Below are 19,339 nucleotides of genomic sequence, written 5' to 3' on the forward strand. Positions count from 1 at the left end.
TGACAAAATCCAAACAGAAACACACACAAAAAAACTCCTTTAGATTACTTGCTCACTCGGAAATAATCTACAAGAAAATCTGCCAAGTTAGAAGTCAATAAATCTACTAAAAAGATTACTAATAAGACTGTATGAACATAAAAACAGTCTTTAATAATATCTGAGGTTTAGCATCATAAACCCTGTGACCCAATTCTTTGGGTTTCAAATGCCTTTGGTCCTGAGAAAAGTTTCAGTTTTATTCAGTGAGGAATATAAAAAAAGAAAAGAGTTTCCAGCTTCTGGATTCATGGAAACTGTGTGTGTTTTGTGACTTAAATTGGGCAGAGTTAAAACAGAAGCTCTCCATCATGTGATGCCAGCACAGCTGGGAGGTTATTTTAACTCCCAACACAGCTGGACTCCAGCCTCACCCTCAGCAGCTGTCACAAACCATGTAAATAGCTTCACATGTGGAGAATATGACCAAGTGACCAAGTGTTTATGGGGATATTTATGAAAATGTGCACCCAAACCATATGGAGCAAAAATAAAATACACATAAACATTAGACTAATGCTTGGTGATTGTTTATCTCTTCAGTGCAAGACCACAAACTAAAGATAAAACGATGGAAACAAACAATTCAACTTTTTCAAAAGTAGCTTTGAAAAAAGGCAAAAAGGTAGGGTCTTGTCATTTTTATCCGTTCATGGCTTTTTGTGGAGCGTTTACTGAGGAGGAACTATATAAATTAAAGGCTAAATAAATTACTCTAAACAGCAGCAGTGCATCTTAAAAGCAAAATGTCATGTGAAAGTGAAAGCTGCTCTTAAATCTGCTTTATCATAAGAAAAACAAGGGCTTACCTGCAGTAAATCATGTTTTCCATAAGAGCCCATATGAGTCTCCACAATATATTTCATTCAGGCCTCAAAGTGATAAAAATATATCCAATTTATTTATTAGTCTGTTTTAAATAGTCATTTATTGTTTCCATGTCTTCAGTCTGACAATTTTATGACTTGATGCGGGAAACTAACCTAATTATACTATCTTTGTAAATGTCAATACAATAATACTATAAAATAATGTGGAATTAATATGAATAAAACAAGTAAATGTAGCGAAAGCCAACTTAAAATAAAAATATGTAATAAGCTGAATTGTTTTCAGCACTTTTCATAATTACTTTTTTAAAAAGACAATTTTATTTTTCCATTATTTATACAGGTTAAATCTCACTGAGAAAATATATTATCCTGTTTAAGGTTTCCACGATTAGTAGAAACATGTTGCCCTAAATATGCTGTAATTTTTCTATTAACTGAAAAATTGCTGTTTGTGATACATCAAAACTCAATTATTTAAAAAAACAATTATTTCTTTGGTTATATTTTTCACCCCTGGCGGTCGCCATTTTTCACGTGCGCAATGGCTGCTGGGTTGTTGACGTGATATGTCCGTTCTGTACTGGAACATACACCGGAAGTAAACACAAGAAGGCTAACATTACCCGAGTTTGTTTATTGCGCTTGTGTGTACATTTAAACAATGCCACATAATGTCGCTGTTGGCTGTAATTTAAAAAAGAAATAGTGAGGTCAGTCTGGATCATTTCCCACATGAAAAAAAGAAGAAGAGCGCAGTGGGAAAGGGTAGAACACAACTTCCGAACAGTTGTGCTCTCAACATTTATCTCCAGAAGACTTTTGAGTTATTTGTAAAAGCAAAACTGATGATGGCTCTAACAGGTTCTTGTTACCATCACAAGCTAAATCCAAATGCAGTGCCGACAAAGCTCCAGTGTTTTGACAATCTGTGCTACCTCGCCAGATTTTCTGACCACAGAGAACTATGCGCATTGCTACAAGGTGGGACAGATTTTTGGGCAGGACTTAACACCTGTACTGAATGTGAAACTACGGACCCAACAAAAGGCCCTAACCAGGAGTTAACGGACCAAAAACCAGAGCAGACACCGAGCACCTCAGCTACTTACCAGATCACACAGACCGACCAGAGGTATGTGCCATTCATTGTTTTGTTTATGAAGCTGAAGATGGCGGCAGCAGCACAAACACCAGCTTCTTCGGCCGACTCTTTCCTCGTTCTCCATTCGGCCCTCCTCCTCATCATCATCATTTCTTGTGATTTTTACATTTCCATTAATTTCAATGCACTGCAGTTCAAACTGAAAAGGCTAAATGACATTACTCATCGCTGTTTTGGCTGGACGGAGCTAGCGCATTTGGACCACCTAGCATACCTCATTTACCCAGAGTGCATTGCAGCGTAAACAACACAGCCAAGAAGAAACTCTCACACTGACAGATTGCAATTCCGCCTAAACCCAAATGTTTGTGTTCACCTGACTGCAAAGAGAAGACGTTCCCTTTGTCTCCAGAGTCCTGACCGCCTTGTACCTCCAGCTTTTTCAAGACTGCAATAAAATAAATGATCTTTGAATATGTACACGTTTATAATAAAAGGTGTAAGAAAATGGATGGATGGATGGATGGATTAAATGATATTTTAATAATAATATTTTAAAATTAAGATATAAAAAACAAGTGAGTTGAAATTATATTGAAATTTATTTTGATAACAGTTTTTAATTATTAAAAATAAAATAAAGTTATTATAAAGTAAAGTAAGCTGCGTAAATTAAAAATGTATTACATTTTCCAAAACGAGTCATTCACGTTTAACTGAGAATTGTTTCTGGGTTAGTAGCGACATCTAGTGGTAGACTGCATGAAGTTAATTCTTTCTCGTTTAGCTCTGCAAGTCATTTATAAAAACAACCTGTTGATTAATCACTGTACAAAATCTATTTTAGTAAACAGTAAATTAGCAATAAATTAAAACAGAAATAACATACAGAATATGTTACATGAAAATAATCTGAAATGGATCAAGAAAAATTATCTTAACAACAATAGCTGGAGATCTCGACCCCACTTAAAGGCTATACATAGAAATGGCTTTTGGAAAAAACAAATGTCATTGGGTTGGTAGCTGCTATTTAAAGCTGTGATTTGGTTGTCAATTCTAGTTATTTGTATTTATTTTTTCATACCTCTTTTGTCCTAAAAGTTTTGCAAGAATAAATGTACAGACATAACCACAATTGCTGTTCAAATTTGAAAAAGGTAATTCAATAAAAATGCCTTCAAATCAAATTACAGCATATTCTTAATTTGAATAAAGTAGAATGCAGTAGAGTCACAATACTGCAGCAAACACTATGAATAAAAAAGAAATTTAAGCATTTTTAATGAATATTGTCTTCAGTAACTTTTTATTGAGATGGCTGCCTGTTTCCTTGTGATATAAAATTTACAGTAGTAAAACAGTATTCAAAATGGAGAAAACTAGAAAACATTCCATTTAAGCAAAGCATATATGCGTTGCTCTTCATAAGTCAGGAAATGATTACAAGAAAAACGCTACTGACATAAACTTGCCTATTATCTATAATTGAATCTGAAAAAAACAACTTATTTAAGGCTTTTATCACAGTGAAAAGTACTTGCTTAATCAGTTTAATCATAAATATTGAAAACATGCTTATATAATTTTGCTTTTCATAGAGTGTTCTTTTCAAAGCAAAGATCAGTTGGGATGGAGGGGACTCAAAGCATTTCAGCTCTAATCTCTGTTCTAAAATCGCTGTATTAAAATACAGCAACCAAATCCTTGCATTATCTCTTTTTAAACATTAAATATATTTTTATTAATTCATGTGCTACAATTATAAGGGGCTACATAGAACATAAACAGATATCCAAATATATACTCAAGTTTGATGTACAGTAATTGAAATATCTGTGAAGTTTCTTAGGTTATGATATTCAGGCAGGAAAAGGACACAGCAGATGCCTGAATGTCTCTTTGATGGTATTAACAGCATGTAATTGTGTTCTGCGTCTATCTCAGGCTAATTTTGTGCTAAAGAGTTGTCTGGCACAGAGTCGGTGTGACTCCCTGCTGTCGGCCCTTTGAGCCACCAGAGGGTTCCCCTTCTGCTGCCGGTCCCCGGCCATCTGGACCCTCCATCGGCCATGATGAGGAACAGCAGCAGGGTAAGATGACACAAACCTGAGAAAATAAAATACAACAGCTTTAACTATTTAAAGGAAAAGGTATGTAAGTATGTAAAACTTAGAAACGATCAAAATGAAGACATGCTGTATTTTCCGTTGTAAGAGGGTTTTTCTTACCTGCAAGTTATAAATTTTGCCTGATGCCAGAAAGATGGTGGAAACACTTTCTTTTGATCTTTTTTTCTCCATTTATTTTTATCACACTGCTGAGTATTAGCAGAAGCTTTACCCTGTGGGATGGCGCTCTTTGATAACAGCGGGGGCAGTGTTTGAACAGCACGGTCTCTTGTGGCATGCACAGGGGACAGATGGTGACTCTGGGGTCAGTTAGAGTCAGATCTAAATAAAGACTTTTTACCAAGAACACAGAAGATTACAGTACTTTTAAATTACAAAGGGAACAGATGTCATGTTAGATGTCATGACATCAAAAGGCTGGGATCAACTTAGTTGCTAACATTACTGATAAATACTATACTTCATAACCAAAAGGCATTTTTCCCTTGTTTTTGTTATGACCTCTGAATTTTAAGATACATGCTAGTTATATCAAAGAAAACTAATTTTCAAAAATTAAAATGCTTATCTACTGAGCATTTACACATATACAATATCTTCAATAAATACAACATAGATTGTATTCAGTTATTCATGTTACATTTTTTTTCTAAATTTGAACTATTTTATCATATCGAATTATTTATTAACTAAAAATTGACACGTTTGATAAAAGACGAAAAAGTTATGTATGTTAAATATATAATTATAATTGGTACGTGCACGATTGAGTGTTGATGTAATACTATCTATTAGACGTTAGGGGGCGACATTACTCTGCTCTGAAAACAAAATATCCAGAAAACCAGACAATATAAATGTTGTATCTTATTTAGTAATAAAACATATTTCACCAAAACTGGGTTTTTTTCCCCCAGGTTTACGTCTTGATACAACTGTGAATACTGTTAAAGTAGGCTTAACGTAAAGATAAAGTTTCAGTCAATAAAAATAATAAAATCCTTCGGTTTGATTCTACTTTACAAAGTTAACAAAACCAACCAGTAGCCAAAGTTAGTAAAATGAATTAAAGTAAAACGAATCATCTTTAATATCTACATATGCCTGCTACCCTATGTAAATAATGTGGTTGGGTCGTAAAAAGATGGGTTACACGGCGAAAAAACAGCAAAAGTTCAACATTTTATAGAATTAACTTATTCTGGGACATTATGTGGAAAATCTTGGTTACAAATGTTCTCTTTTCCCCCTCTGGCTAGCAAAATGTCCACAAAAGACTATTTGTGCCAACGGTTACTGTGTTTGTACCCTTCGGGCTAACTAGAACTAAAGTAACGAAGTGAGTCCTCTTGCGTTCTCTAGACGATCTTCAAAGTTAAACTGACACGTCGAGCGACATTTTCGGCACAGCATCATCAGCGCTGACGTGGGAGCTACGTGAGCGAAGGCGAGGCCCAGGCCGTCCACCCATACTGTCATTAGTGACGAGTCAGACTACGTAAAAACTTCGGTAAGTCGCCGTAAAGCTGTCACTTTCTTTTTAGAGGGGGTCAGCGCCGAGCTGGAAAGTACGCAAACGCATTCCCGGCGCGAATTTTTTCCTTGAGAAAAGTTTTTTGTTGCTGTCGTCAGTAGACAGCAGAACAACATGGTGAGGAAAAAAATGATATCAGAAGGTTCGGCTGTCAGCAGTTTGTGCAGCTGCGCGTCAAGTCCGAAATTGTAACGGTGATCTGGGCTGAGTGAAGTATTCCTCTTCAAAATAAAACATTTTTGAAGCAAAACATCTTGAAGACGTCAGTTATTTTAACCTAATGTCTCGAGAAAATACACTTTCTTACTTTCTTGAAATAAGTATACACAGAATACACGAGTGAAATCTAAAGATGTAGTACGAGAATAATATTTTTAAGACTTGAAATTTTATTTCTAAAACTGAAGAGTTAAAGTTTTATCCAACCCGTTATTAAAACGTTTAACTTTTCATGTTCATGCGCTGCCATGTCATTTACCCAAGGCGTGGTTCCGTATAAATAAAATATAAATCTGGATTACATAGACTTCTAAAATCGTGGCTTTTGATGCATGTGTTGCATAAAGTCACACGTTATTTAATCTGTATGTTGCACATTAATTGATCACTCTGCATCCATTAAGAGTTTGTTTTTTTCTCATGAGGAAAACTGTAAAGATTTAAAGCTGAGACTTGAAACGTTTGTCATCTTTTTATAACAAATAATGGTATTTTACCTATAAAGTACAGCTTTCATTCGCTTCCCAAACATCAAAAAACAAACATTTCCCCAAATTTACCCAAGATAAGATAATTATTAAAAAAATATAAACAAACATTTTCCAAACTCTGAAATTGTGGCTTCAGGGAAATATAAGTATTGTGGAAACTCATTATTTAATGGTTGAAAAACTATAGATCTTCTGGAAGTACGTAGAATACCAAAGGAAAAACTGTAAATATTTAAAATTTATAGAAATTTCTGTTTACTTATCCTCAACCTTCAAATTTATTTAACCCTTAAATCACAGTTTTTCAAATACCTAGCTTTCATATGCTGATGGGACCCATAAGTGTCGGCCCCTTATGAGTCCCTTTTCAGCCTCTATGTTCTGGAGTACATAGAGGTTGACTTAGAGGTTTAATGAATGAAAACTCTGGGTCAGAAGTGGTAAACATATGGGTTCCAGATATGTTGCGAAACTTGAACTGGTTACCAGTTCTACCAGTGGGCAGCCACATATAATAAAGGTATTATGTAAGTCAGCGCAAATGTTTCACAAACTGAGAAAAGAATCAGTTTCATCAAAGATTTGAATTTAAATTAATTTACACATGAGTGTAAATTAAGCTTAATTTTGTAAGCAAAATTAAGTAATTGAACTTTTGCCATGTGGAACATTATTTTATTTGACAGTTCTTACAAAAATTTAATGTTTCAATTGTTTATTTTTGTGTTTTTATTATGCAAAGGACTTTGAACTGCTTTGTTGCTGAAATAAAATAAAATAAAATTTGATTTGATGAGTAGAAAGGAGATGTTTGCAATAAATGTATTGCAGAGAAACCCACTGGCTCTGTCTGATACTGGTTGGTGTCCTTTCTGTTGCCATGTTAATAATTGTGCGTATGCCTAGGTGACCATGGATTCATCGGTGTCGTCTCAGCTGGAAAGCAGTTTAAATGATTCAGTGACAGATGGAGAGAAGGATCATGGAGAGGCCAACGCATGTCCTGCAGACTCCAGTCAGGTACGCTCACTTTGAGCTATTTGTGGCTTTCTGTCAAGTATGACGTCAGCAGATTTCTGTGTGACGTCGTTGATTTGTACCAGCAGGTTTTGTTGCAAACAGAGTCTGAAGTTGCTGTTGTCCAGCTGTCTGATGGTCAGACCACGTCGGTTCCAGGAGTCATCCAAGCCCCTCAGACCTCTGTGATCCAGTCACCACAGGTCCAGACTGTTCAGGTGGGAACCAGAGTTTTAATAGTTTCTTTACACTTTAGTTTTATTTTGACGTGGCTTTTTGCTTGTCTAATTCAGTTAGTTTTAATTCGAGAGTGTTTGCTAGTATTTATTAGATATGGATTGGTTTTAGTTAAGTTTTTATTAGTTATAGTAATAGTTTTAGTTTTTTCATACTTTGGTACATTTTTCAGTACAGAATTCAAAAAAGTAAAAGTATTGTACTGTGATTATGTACACATTTATTGGGTAATAAATACTCAACAGATTATTCAGTTATTATTATTATTAAAAAACCAACTGACTTGTGTTTTCTCTCAACTTTTGCTGTCGCCATTTTGTGGACTAGCGTAAGTGCCGCATCAGTTCAAAAGCCTAATAAACAGATTCATAAACATGAAAACGAAGGATATTACATCTGTAATGCCAGCATGTTTTAGTTAGTTTTATAAATGCACAATATAGTTCCAGTTAGTTATAGTTTTTCCCCATCAACCCTTCAACCTGCAGCGGAACACCCGCATGTCGTTTTTCCATCGGCTCTGGTGTAATTCTAGTTGCTTGTCTGCATCCAAATAAAACTTTGAATGAAAAAGCATAATGTCAGGTTTAGGTCCACATCTAGCTGTCCACAGATCTAAAGCTTGATTTCATAATGTAGCAGTGTTTGTGAATGAACAGTAGCTCTGTGTGTAGGCGAGGTAAAGCATCTGTTGAGAGGTGAAGAAAAGTGAGAAGCAGAAACAGAAATGTCACACTTCTGAAACTAACCTTTATATGCAGAAGGTGTTCTGCTTGTTTGTGTCTTACTACAGTTGCAGAAACCAATGCAAACCAGAGCAAAACTCAGCTTTTCTGACTGAGAAATAAATAGATTTTCTTTTTGATTTCAGTGCACTGAACAAAGATCTCAGTATATTAGCACTAAAAGAAAAACAACAACAACAGAGTTTAGAGAAGGGAAATGAAACAATAATTAACAGGAACCAGCATCAGCACATGTGCAACATTAGTTGCAAAGTGGAAACAAATTGTCATTTCATAAGTACATGTTTTTATGTGGAAACTTGCAGAAAGATTAAATCTGTGAATTGCACGGTGGAGCTGCACTGATAAACACCACAAAGTGGTTTTGTTGTCGGTTTTCAGCTGATACTTCTTTGTGTGTTCTGTTTCAGACTAACACTTTTAGAAAATTCCAATTTAAACTTATTAAAACCTCAAATCAGATACCTAGTATGCTGTTTAGGATTAGCACTAGCGCAGTATGCACATGTAGAATCATTTCTTTCTATTCAGAGCATGAAATCTGTTATTCTACAACATAGTTGAAAGAAATTGCTGATAAAGCCGTGTTTAACTTGGCACTGTGGTGTAGTGCACATATCCTCTTCTAATGATACCAAAACAGCCCTTATGTTGGTAACACACAACTATTATGCCTCAGTCGGAGTCATAAAAGCCCATAGAGTGATGACACAACCCCAGATCTACTGTATATTTAATTTTAATCCAATAATACACTTTAAAGGCGAGACATTTACAAGCATATTCATGCGAAAATGGACCCACACTTGGAGAGCAATGCACTAAATGATTATACATCATTAAATGGAGTCTGTAGAGTCTCTGTTGAGACTTGTAATGGGTTGAAAAGATTAAATCTGAAAATTATATCCAACTCAAATTCCCTCTTTGACGTCAAAATGATTTGAGCAAAGAAAACATCCCTGCTCCAAAGTAATAACAATAAACATTAGAGATCTTTGACTCAATTTTTTTATAGTTTCTGGCTGAAGGACTCATATGCTTTGCTGTTTTCCACATTTAGTTACTGATAAAATACCCGGTATTGTATTTTATTTGGATTTTATATGTTAGATTAACACAAAGTAGTGCATAATTGTGACGTAGAAGGAAAATATGTTGTTTGCATTTTTTTTTTTTACAATTAAATATCTGAAAAGTGGGTTCAGAAGACACCTGTGTATAGTTTAACCTTCTGTGAAGGCTTCAGAGGTTTGTTAGAGAACAGACTCATGAATATGGGGCTGTATTAGTGCCAAAATTTAGACTATTACACATTTAGATAAGGCTACTGTATTCGTTCTGATGTCATCTACTGATCTGCAGACTGACAGCGGTAACTGAGCCGCAAATGATAAGGAGAATGCTCACTGCGTTAGCTTTGAAGAGGCTGGTGGTGGCAGCATCATGCTGTGGAGCTGCTTTTCTTCTACAGGGACAGGAAACATTGTCAGCTGATGGGAAGATTGATGGAGCTAAATGCAGAACAATCCTGATGGAAAACTTGTTAAACTAGAGTTTAGGATGGACAATTACCATACACAAATCTATGCGTGTCCATGTTTTAGAATGGCCTAGTCAAAGTCCAAATTTTTCCAAATGAATTGGATTAATGGAGGCTGAATAGAAATTAGTTCCACATTTACTTTCCACTTTAAAACTATGTGCTACTTTGTATCTGTGTTGTATAAAATGGCTTTAAATACTATAACAATATCAGTCGTAATTTGGGAAAATGGGGAAAAAGCAGAATGGGGATGAATTCTAGGTATAGCAAATGCTGCCTGTTTGCTCAGATTGTTACAGTTGCTGAACTGGAGGATGACGGGTCGGTTACGGACACGCAGAAAAGACGGGAGCTCCTCTCCAGGCGTCCGTCGTATCGGTGAGATACGGTCAGCAGAAAGCGAAATGAAGACAAACAGCCTGTTGTTGAAAATCTGCATTTGTTTTCTCCAGAAAAATCTTAAATGAGTTGTCGTCAGATTCGCCGACGGTTCCTAAAATCGACGAGGAAAAGGGAGAGGAGGATGCGGCGGTCTCCAGCAGCTCCACAGAATCAGTTCCCAACTCAATCTACCAAACCAGCTCCGGACAATACAGTCAGTACACAGGAAAACTTTACACCGTACAGATATTATGTGTTCTTTGATTCTAAATACGGTGTTTATTTTCCTGCTTTCCTTCCTTTTCTGATTGGAAACTTTGATTTCTAGTTGCTCTGCTGGGATTTCTGAGTGATGTAAACAGCTGTAGTAGCAGAATTTTATAATTAATAAAGGAAATAAATGTATGGTTTAAATATAGTTATCATTAGCTTCAATTATAAGCAAATAATTGAAGCACTTTTTTCTTGTACTATTCTGATTCAGCTTTAAAAAATTAAGATTTTAAAAAGACAATTTGATGCAGTAGTTTGAATTTATTCAGGATTTTCTCTAATTTGTTGTGTCTGCTTCATAAAATTATATACAAACATCCAGTGAAATTTGGATAAAATCCCTGATCGATCCCTGAGTTGTTCCTGGACTAATTTTCTTTCATTTTACGTGACAGTTTGGGTAAGATGTGAAACTTTAGCAACAGGTTTCTATAAACACACATCAAAAATCATTTTGGATCTCATGAAACTTTACTGACACTAAGCTTTTGGAAACACGTTCCCAAAACCCCGACTTTAACCCTGGTGAAAGTTTGTTTGCTATGCTTAAAAATATGATCTATGTTAGGAAATCATTCAGTTTAAATGAACTTTATCAGTTCTGAGAAGAACAGAGGTCAAATATTCATCTGGGTTGGTGTTATCACTAATGGAAAATGAACCAAGTATTCTTGGGGGTGTATCGATTTACTTGAGTTTTTATGTATAATTTCGACTGAGAAAAAGGACAATAAATTAGAAACCTGCATCGTTTTTGTTTTCATATATCAACAAAAATGCTACTTGTACAGTTATTAAGCTGTAGTTGAAGAATTATTGAAGTGAATTAGTAAAATCTTCATTTGAACTTCATTTGAGACTTTAAAGGCCATATGAGACGACATCCTGGTTAAAACTGAACTTTGACCTCACACAGTTGCCATCGCTCAGGGCAGAGCGATCCCACTGACCAGCCCAGCAGTGGAAACCCTTCAGGGGGCCCAGACCCTGACAGTGACCGGCTCCCCGACCCCTCAGACCGGAGCCGCCGTCCTGCAGGCTGCAGACTCATCACACCAGTTCTTCATCCAGGGAGGACAGGTGCTCATCCAAGGTAATGTAAACATCACACTGAAAAAGTTCCACTTCCACTGGGAGATTATTTCACTTATAAGATGGAGAAAAATGTCTTGGTTTAAGTAAAATAATCTGTCAGTGGAACTAGTACTTTTTCATCAATGTTAAGGAATTGTTGACTTAAAACAAGCGCCTACATTTTGCTGAAAAGTTACTTGTAAGTTAGTTTTGTCTATTCAAGTGTATTAACATATTTCCAGTCAAAACTAGACCAAAGATACTTGGTAAGATGTTGTGTTTTTGCAGCGCATGAGTAAAATTCATAGTAGTTTGTCCAGGAGGAACCAAACCAGTGGCTTGATGTCGCTCACTTCTCCCTCAGGACAGAGCAAAGGTGCAGAGCGACTTGTTCCTTCACATGTTGTCACCATAAAAGTAAAATCACTGCTAGATTTGTCACTAGTTATGAAGCCCCCATACGGACATTTTTTTTTGCGTTACCTCGCAATAAGTTTTGCTTTCCCTCACAATAAGTGGTTTAAATTGTATATAGTTACAAATGTCAATTTCAAATTTCAAATATATACACATTTAAAGAGCTTCAGTGAAAACATGTTTATTTATTCTTAACTCTTTGGTGCCAAAACTGATTGAAAATCGATTTATTCGCTTCATGTTTGTCTGTTTGTGTAAGGCTGAGATGGAACTGCACTTGAAAACGGCCCTTTATTAATCACAAAATAACAATCAAAACACTCAGATATGACCCCATGAAAATAACTCAGAAAAACCTTATATTATAGCAGACGTACAGTGACCACCGTAAGAAAGACTTTCAGTATTCAGTTATGCTGCATGAACTGATCAGTACGTTATTGTGAGAGAATGCAAAACCTATTGCGAGGTAACGCAAAAGTTTTGTGAGGTAATGCAAAAGAAACATTTTTTGCCCATATCACCTAGGGGGCTTCGTAACTAGTTTCTTTAAAAAAAAAAAACAACGTTACAACCTCAGATCTGCTGAACCCCCTCAGCTCATCCCCACACTTGGCCACGCCCCTCAGTGTCTATTGGCCCCGCCCACTTTGGTGAAATTTTTCAACATTTGAGTGAGGGCTGGGTTATGGTTTCACAGAGGGGTTTGTTACTTTTTAAGAGTTTGGTGTTAACACCAAGAAAGGAAATAAGGAATACTGTGGACAGAAGACGGTTTCCACTGTGCATATTAATGCATATTAAGGTATATTTGATGTTTGAACTATTAAGAGAGATTGTCATTAGCACTTTTAGAGCGGATCTTAAGTATTCACTGGTATCATCCAGGCAGCTGTAGTCACTACGCCATGCGAATACTAAGGTCCACTGTATGGGGAAGGTTGGGTAAATTCAAACTTTTGCACTCACTTCTTATTACAAACAGTAACTCTAGTTAATGTTGTGTAATAAGTAAACACCCTGGAAAGCCAACGTTGCCTGTTAATGAGTTTGCAAACTTTCCCACTCAAACTGTACTTTCCCTGTTTATTATCAGTAGCAGAAACGATGTTGTTTTTTTTCCAATAAAGCCCTGCAGTTAAAATGTTTTCTTTAGGCTCAACTGTTATTCGGTTGGACTCAGCTTGTGGATATAACCTCCAACAAATGATGTCAAACCTCAATTATCTTTCCCCTCCTTGTTTTTACCTTCTTCCAACAGACACAGGCAGTAAATAACCGCTCGACTGTTTGCATGGCAGCCACTTGGGACACAATATCCTCTTGTTTGTTGAGCGTCTCTGTAGTTGCGTCACTGGTTCTAAAAATACGCCCTCCTCCTCCTCCTGCTCTTCCTCCTCCCTCTCTGCCTGGCTCACATTGTGTTTCTCTGCCTCTCCGTCTGATCCACACGGGCGGAGAAAGGGGAGGAACCAGCGCTATAATCCAGGCTGTTTTACTGACTTCAGCGGGCACCAGTGATGTCACAGTGATGTCAATGCCTGTAATTGTAATCCGGCTGCAAAGTTGGAGTGTGAGCACTCTGAAAGAGGGAGAGCAGAGAGAAAACAGGGAGTAAAGAAGGAGATTTAGATTTAAAAAAGAAGTAGAGGAGGATTTTTGGAAGATTCTTTGCTGAGGTTTTTTCCTTCCTGCCGTGGTGCTGGATTATTGGAAACAAGAGATGGCTGTTACTGGAGATGAGACTGAGTCAGGTAGTTTACTCACTTATTTTTATACTTATTTAAGGTGATAAATGTTAGTTATTGGTGCTATTTTTTGAAATGGAAACAATGTACAGTATATCTGTAAGTGAAAATTGATCCATTTGGATAAGCTGAGAAATAGATTTGGACATTGAAGCTTTATACTTTTTTTGTAAATAAGAGTCTGAAAAATCTGCAAGCGTTCAGTTTATTTGTGTAGAGCTGTCTTTCCTGAAGCAGTAAAACACACACAGATCTTCTTAAGTGGTTGTCAGGCAGGGAGGGAGGGAGGGAGCGGGTGAAGGAGCGGGGCGAGTGGGAGGACTGGTGGTGGGGGGGGGTGAGATAGATGCTGCTTTGACGTCACCGTGTTTCCTGGAACACAAGCAAGGCAGCGAAGAGAGAATGCAAAACGTGCGAGAGAGACGCACACGCTGACGTCAGCACGGCCCGAGTCACTGCGTTATCACAACCTGAGAGAAAAGAGTGCAGCGCTCTTTGTGTGTGTGGATGTTTGTGTGTGTGTGTGTGTGTGCACCTGTTGCGTCTCTTTTTGAATGAGTGTGTGTGTGGAGAAGACTGAAGCTATGTTAGTGCAGAGAGAAAAAGAGAAGCGGGAACAGAGCAGAGCAGTTACTTGTTGAGTCACTTGTGACTCAACTCAAGAAGAACATGAAACCACAAACAGAGCTGCTGTTCCCCCCACCTCACCACAGATGACTTTACTTTCCTTTTTAAGAAAAATGCTGCTTTCCTGCAGTTATCAGCAGCCAGCAGGGCTTTGATAAACACAGCGCCACCTCCCCAAGTACAAATGCTTTTTCCTCCATGCTGATAATGTTTAGCTTGAATTAACATTTTAGAAAATTACTTTTATTTGTTTGATTTTGGCCCATAAAAGAATGAAAGAATGCAATATATTATAATCTGATCATCTTTGAAAAAAAGGAAAAGGGGGAATTAAGTAATTCATTATAAATGCTGTTCCAATTATGCTTTGTGATTCTCGTGGTTTAAACCTTGAGAAATAACCAGTTTGACTGTATTTGTGCAAAAACAATTTTCTTATTTAATGTAAAACAGAAAAGCTGCTGCTATATAATCTAATATTTATTGTCACAGTTATAGTTTTGAAGGTTCTGGGTTCAAATCCCAAGCTATAAACATGCATGCATGGCTTCCTCCCACACTTAAAAAACATGACTGTTAGGTTAACTGGTCTCTGTTAGGTATGAGTGTGTGCATGGTTGGGTGTCCTGCATGTCTCCATGTTGCCTGGCAACCAGTACGGAGTGTACCCCGCCTCTCGTCCAATGGCGGCTGGAGATAAGCACCAAAATGGATAGTAGTTTAGAAGTATTCTTCCCTTTACCTGAAGTTCACTTTAAAAAGTAACACTTGGATTAAATCTAATGTCAGCTCTCCCCAATGCCCTTTAATACTGCAGCTGCATTAATAAGAGTAACAGGTGCCACTGTGATGGTCCCTATTTTCCACATTTGGAAATATTCTCCATCGACTTGAATGCATCCTTCTGTTAAGTGTGTTGGGCTTTTTTCAGCCAGTTGACAGGCAGTGTGCAGCAACAGTTCCACACTTCCAGTCCTGTCATTGAACTTACTTTAAACTAGGGATGTACCGATTTGAAAGTTTGGGCCGATATTAATATCCAACATTAATATTGTTGTTATGGCCAATAACCAATATATATATATATTTCCCTACCATTTGGAAAAATAACAACCAGAAACAGATGGCAACAAGATAAAAATAAATATTGGTTGTTCATAACAACTAAGTTTATTCATCAGACCGATACCAATGTGTTAAAAAAAAAGACTAAAACCAGCCGATATGATGTTAGTGTGGATATGCTGTGCATCTCTACTTTAAGCCACAGAAAAATGGTTTGGAAGCCTCTACCCTGATAACTGACCCATGGCTTGTTCCAAGTGATTATTTTCTGGGATCTGCTGATTTTGGTCTACAGTACTAACCCTGATATAGCAAATGTGAAACATATAGATGCTTCTTCTTAAAAGTTTAAGCATTTTTTACTTTGTGTTGCTGACTGCATAAGAAAATGTTGGAAAGTCAGTTTAATTTAAGCAATTTAAAGTTCTTTGCAGAAAGTAGAGAGCATAATCATCAACAGATAAACAATAAAACAAACAAAAATAAGTGAAACCAATCATAAACTCTATCACCTTCCTTATAGACAGTAGGAGGTGAAAGAGCACCTTCCCATTTTCTCCTGGACAAAAAAGTGCCCTGATGAAATCTTTCTTTTCTTCCTTTTTTTTTTACAGTGTGTGGCCCAAGACTTCATGCGGTTATTGATTTGAAATTTGTGTTCAATCTGTCCTTGTGAAAAAATCTCACACTACTAAGGCAGCTGCAGAAGGTGCCCTTTTCTCCACTTGAGCTCCTGCTCCCCAAATGTCTGTGCACGGCTCTGTGTTTTTATTTGGATGCTTTCTGAGACGAAGGAACGGACTGCATTCCGTCTTTCTTTTCTCCTGCCGACCAGACATGTGACTTCCAGCCACTACTGCCGTTTAATCCTGGAGCGTCAGTCACTGGTTAAGTCATTTACGAGCAGAAAATGAATGCACACATGAAATGACTTTTGGCAGCCAATTTGCTGTTTATAGATAATTGTTTCAGGGACACAGGAATTTGGAACATGATGACTCCTTTCAAATGAATAAGTTTAATTCAGAGTTTACAATGGCATGTTTATATGTGGCGCTTTAAAGCACCGCATATAAACATAAAAGCTGCAAAAATTGCACACCATATTTATATTTTATGCAGTTTGCATAAGTTTGCAAAGTGGTCAGTATTGCTTTAGTTTTTTTTTCCTTGTTGGTCCACAGCTGCCACAGGAGACATGCCAGCCTACCAGCTGCGATCGCCCAACTCGGGCCTGGCTCAGAGCATCGTGATGGCTGCGTCTCCCAGCAGCATGCAGAGCCCGTCGTCGCAGCACGCCGAGGAGATCACCCGCAAGAGGGAGGTCAGGCTGATGAAAAACAGGTAGGAAACAGAAACTTCGACAGCTGCAAAACATTTTCTCTACGATTAATGAATGAAACTGGAATGGACATGGCATATTTTTGGGCTTAAACCAATAAACTAGAATGATTTTTGTCACTGATTTTCTTATTGACCAATGACACTGAAGCTCTTAATCTTAATTTGACATGAGTGAGCTTCAGTTATTAGACACACATTGCTCTGACAAATATTTCCATCAAAAATATCAATTTAAGTTCATCTTAATCTAATAAAATTGCTCTCAGCATAATATAATCTCAGTATAATTTTAAGTATTTCAATTTCAAATGATGGTATTATTATGTAGTATACAATAAAAATTTTTAAAAGTTGAATGTCTGTCCCAAAGGCCAGTTGCAATATATTATCCACCACTTAATTATTTACTGTTAAAATGCAAAGATAAAAAGTTTCTATAAACATTTTATAGCTTATTTCACAGTTCATTTATTTTATTTAGTATTTTCATGTCTTTTATGAGTACAAACACATATAGAAATGTCTTCTTTTCCCTTTATTTCAATTCTGAATGGCTGTAAGAATTATTTGGAGACATTGTTTTTGCTCTGTAGATGAAAATCTGTCTGAAGGAGTTAAACCAGTGTTGTTGTTTTGTCAGTTTCATCACTAACCGTTGGGGTTTCTCCTCTCTTTTCTGCAGGGAGGCAGCGCGCGAGTGCCGCAGGAAAAAGAAAGAATACGTCAAATGTCTGGAAAACCGGGTAGCTGTGCTGGAAAACCAAAACAAGACACTGATCGAAGAGCTGAAAGCACTGAAGGACATTTACTGTCACAAAGCCGAGTAGCTGAAGACACTTCATAGACTGCTGCAACATATCGGAAAAAAAGGACTACAGAACAAAAAATAAACTGCTTTAATCGTCTTTGTTTCTTTGCTCACTCAGGCCTGACGTACGCCAAAATTATAAAGTGTTGTGGAGATTTCAGACAGCGTGAGCTTGCCAGTTTTGCTCTTGTTCTTAACCTGTGCTCTTTGCATGTGGAGATTCCCGAGTGTCGTAAACTCTGCGCTTGCTGTCGCTGTTGTGCGCGAGGCGAGGCCAGCCGACGAGAGCCGGTCAAACGGAGGGGGAGACAGGAAGAGGAGCAGCAGATGCTTCCTGGAAGTCAACTGAGAATTTTGACCAAAAAAGAAAAAAGAAAACAGCTGGAAGTGATGGAGGTGGGAAGGGTCAGCCTGGTCTCACAACCAGCAACTTTTTTTTTTTCTGTTAGAATTTTTTATTTTTGTGTAGCCCGGGTCAGATGAGCAGGAGGCACCAGAAGATCCACCAGCAGCTGCGACTCAAAGCGTGTTTACCTAAAGATGTCGCGTGTGCGATTAAAGCTTCTGGTTTTGGTTGTTGCATCCTCAAAAGCACAATTAGGGAGATGTGATGTCACTGACTTCATTATTTCCATCTTCAGAAATGTTTCTCTTAAAATGTAAATGAAAATAAAAGAGAATTCATTGTCTGTAAGCAAGACGACAACACCTGAATGTAAACCATGTTAGTAAATATCAAAATGAATTTATTTTTCTCTGCTAAAGTGAAATGAGTATAAAATCTAAATCAAAGCACAGAAAGTAACACCATGTTTCAGATTTAATTCTTAAAAATAATATATATTCTGTGAACATGTTACCTGTAAAGAGGAATCTATATTAAAAATCTCAACATAAACCGTTTTTACGTTTTAAAGGAGCGCCCTGTTTCTGAAATCCCTCGATAATGAAAGAAAAACTGTATTTGTTTGTGTTCTGATGATTGAAGATACTCTGTTCAAAGGGTGACGCCAGTTTCTTAATCTGTTTTTTTAAAGGACACTTTATTTTAAAATGCAGCTTCTTCTTAATAATTCTGCTGACAGTTAAAAGATTGCTTAATTTCTGTCCGTTTTGACATTGTGGAGTTTATTCTATTAATAATTTTATTAACTTGTTTTAATTTCTGTTAATCATACTGAAATTTTGCCTTTTGGCTGCTGAAGCTCTTCTAGTGGCAGTAAAGTATTTATTTACTGTTTAACTCATTAACATCTGCACATTTGTCATCAAATTTCCTATTGCAGTTTGTACTTTCAGAGGAGTCTCATTCAGTTCAACTCTTAATATAAATTGAGGCGCATTTTTTTTGCACTTAGCTTATTTGGGTTTAAATAACTTCATCTTTTGTGTTCTCTTCTCTTAGTGTATTTTTGTGTTTGAATTGTACAACTGTTTTTATCGAATAAAATTTTTAAACCTGACAGATTTTGATTTATTTTATTTACTAATGTGAAGTCAGTTACTTCAGTTTTGCTGTCAAAGCCAATAAAATCTTAATTAATGCAGCAAAAAGTTAAAGAACACCAACATAACAGTTTAAACCAGATAATTACACACGCTGCCAAAAGAGTCAAAAATAGATTTTCGTCACTATCTAATAAACTTTTTCTGGTTTCGATCACTTAGAATGATCAAAATGATAATTTACAAATAAAAAATTAGCT

The 19,339-nt window shown here is 36.8% G+C and overlaps 1 protein-coding gene across 3 annotated transcripts; it reads left to right on the forward strand.

The window, feature by feature from the left end:
- Window positions 1-5,495: 5,495 nt before the first annotated feature.
- On the forward strand, window positions 5,496-19,096 carry crema (cAMP responsive element modulator a). Of its 3 annotated transcripts, XM_032565848.1 has the most exons (8): window positions 5,496-5,616; window positions 7,257-7,370; window positions 7,457-7,585; window positions 10,186-10,274; window positions 10,349-10,491; window positions 11,467-11,643; window positions 16,666-16,825; window positions 17,508-19,096. In XM_032565848.1, the coding sequence occupies exons 2-8, from the start codon at window positions 7,263-7,265 to the stop codon at window positions 17,650-17,652; spliced, it is 951 nt and encodes a 316-aa protein (XP_032421739.1). In that variant the 5' UTR covers window positions 5,496-5,616; window positions 7,257-7,262; the 3' UTR covers window positions 17,653-19,096. The 3 variants fall into 3 exon arrangements, with proteins under 3 accessions (XP_032421739.1, XP_032421742.1, XP_032421740.1); XM_032565851.1 differs by lacking the exons at window positions 5,496-5,616; window positions 7,257-7,370; window positions 7,457-7,585; ... (1 more) ...; window positions 10,349-10,491; window positions 11,467-11,643 and adding exons at window positions 13,496-13,795; window positions 16,096-16,368; XM_032565849.1 differs by lacking the exons at window positions 5,496-5,616; window positions 7,257-7,370; window positions 7,457-7,585; ... (1 more) ...; window positions 10,349-10,491; window positions 11,467-11,643 and adding an exon at window positions 13,500-13,795.
- Window positions 19,097-19,339: the final 243 nt, after the last annotated feature.

The sequence above is a fragment of the Xiphophorus hellerii genome, chromosome 6 (assembly GCF_003331165.1).
Source record: "Xiphophorus hellerii strain 12219 chromosome 6, Xiphophorus_hellerii-4.1, whole genome shotgun sequence".
In the NCBI taxonomy this organism is placed as follows: Eukaryota; Metazoa; Chordata; class Actinopteri; order Cyprinodontiformes; family Poeciliidae; genus Xiphophorus; species Xiphophorus hellerii.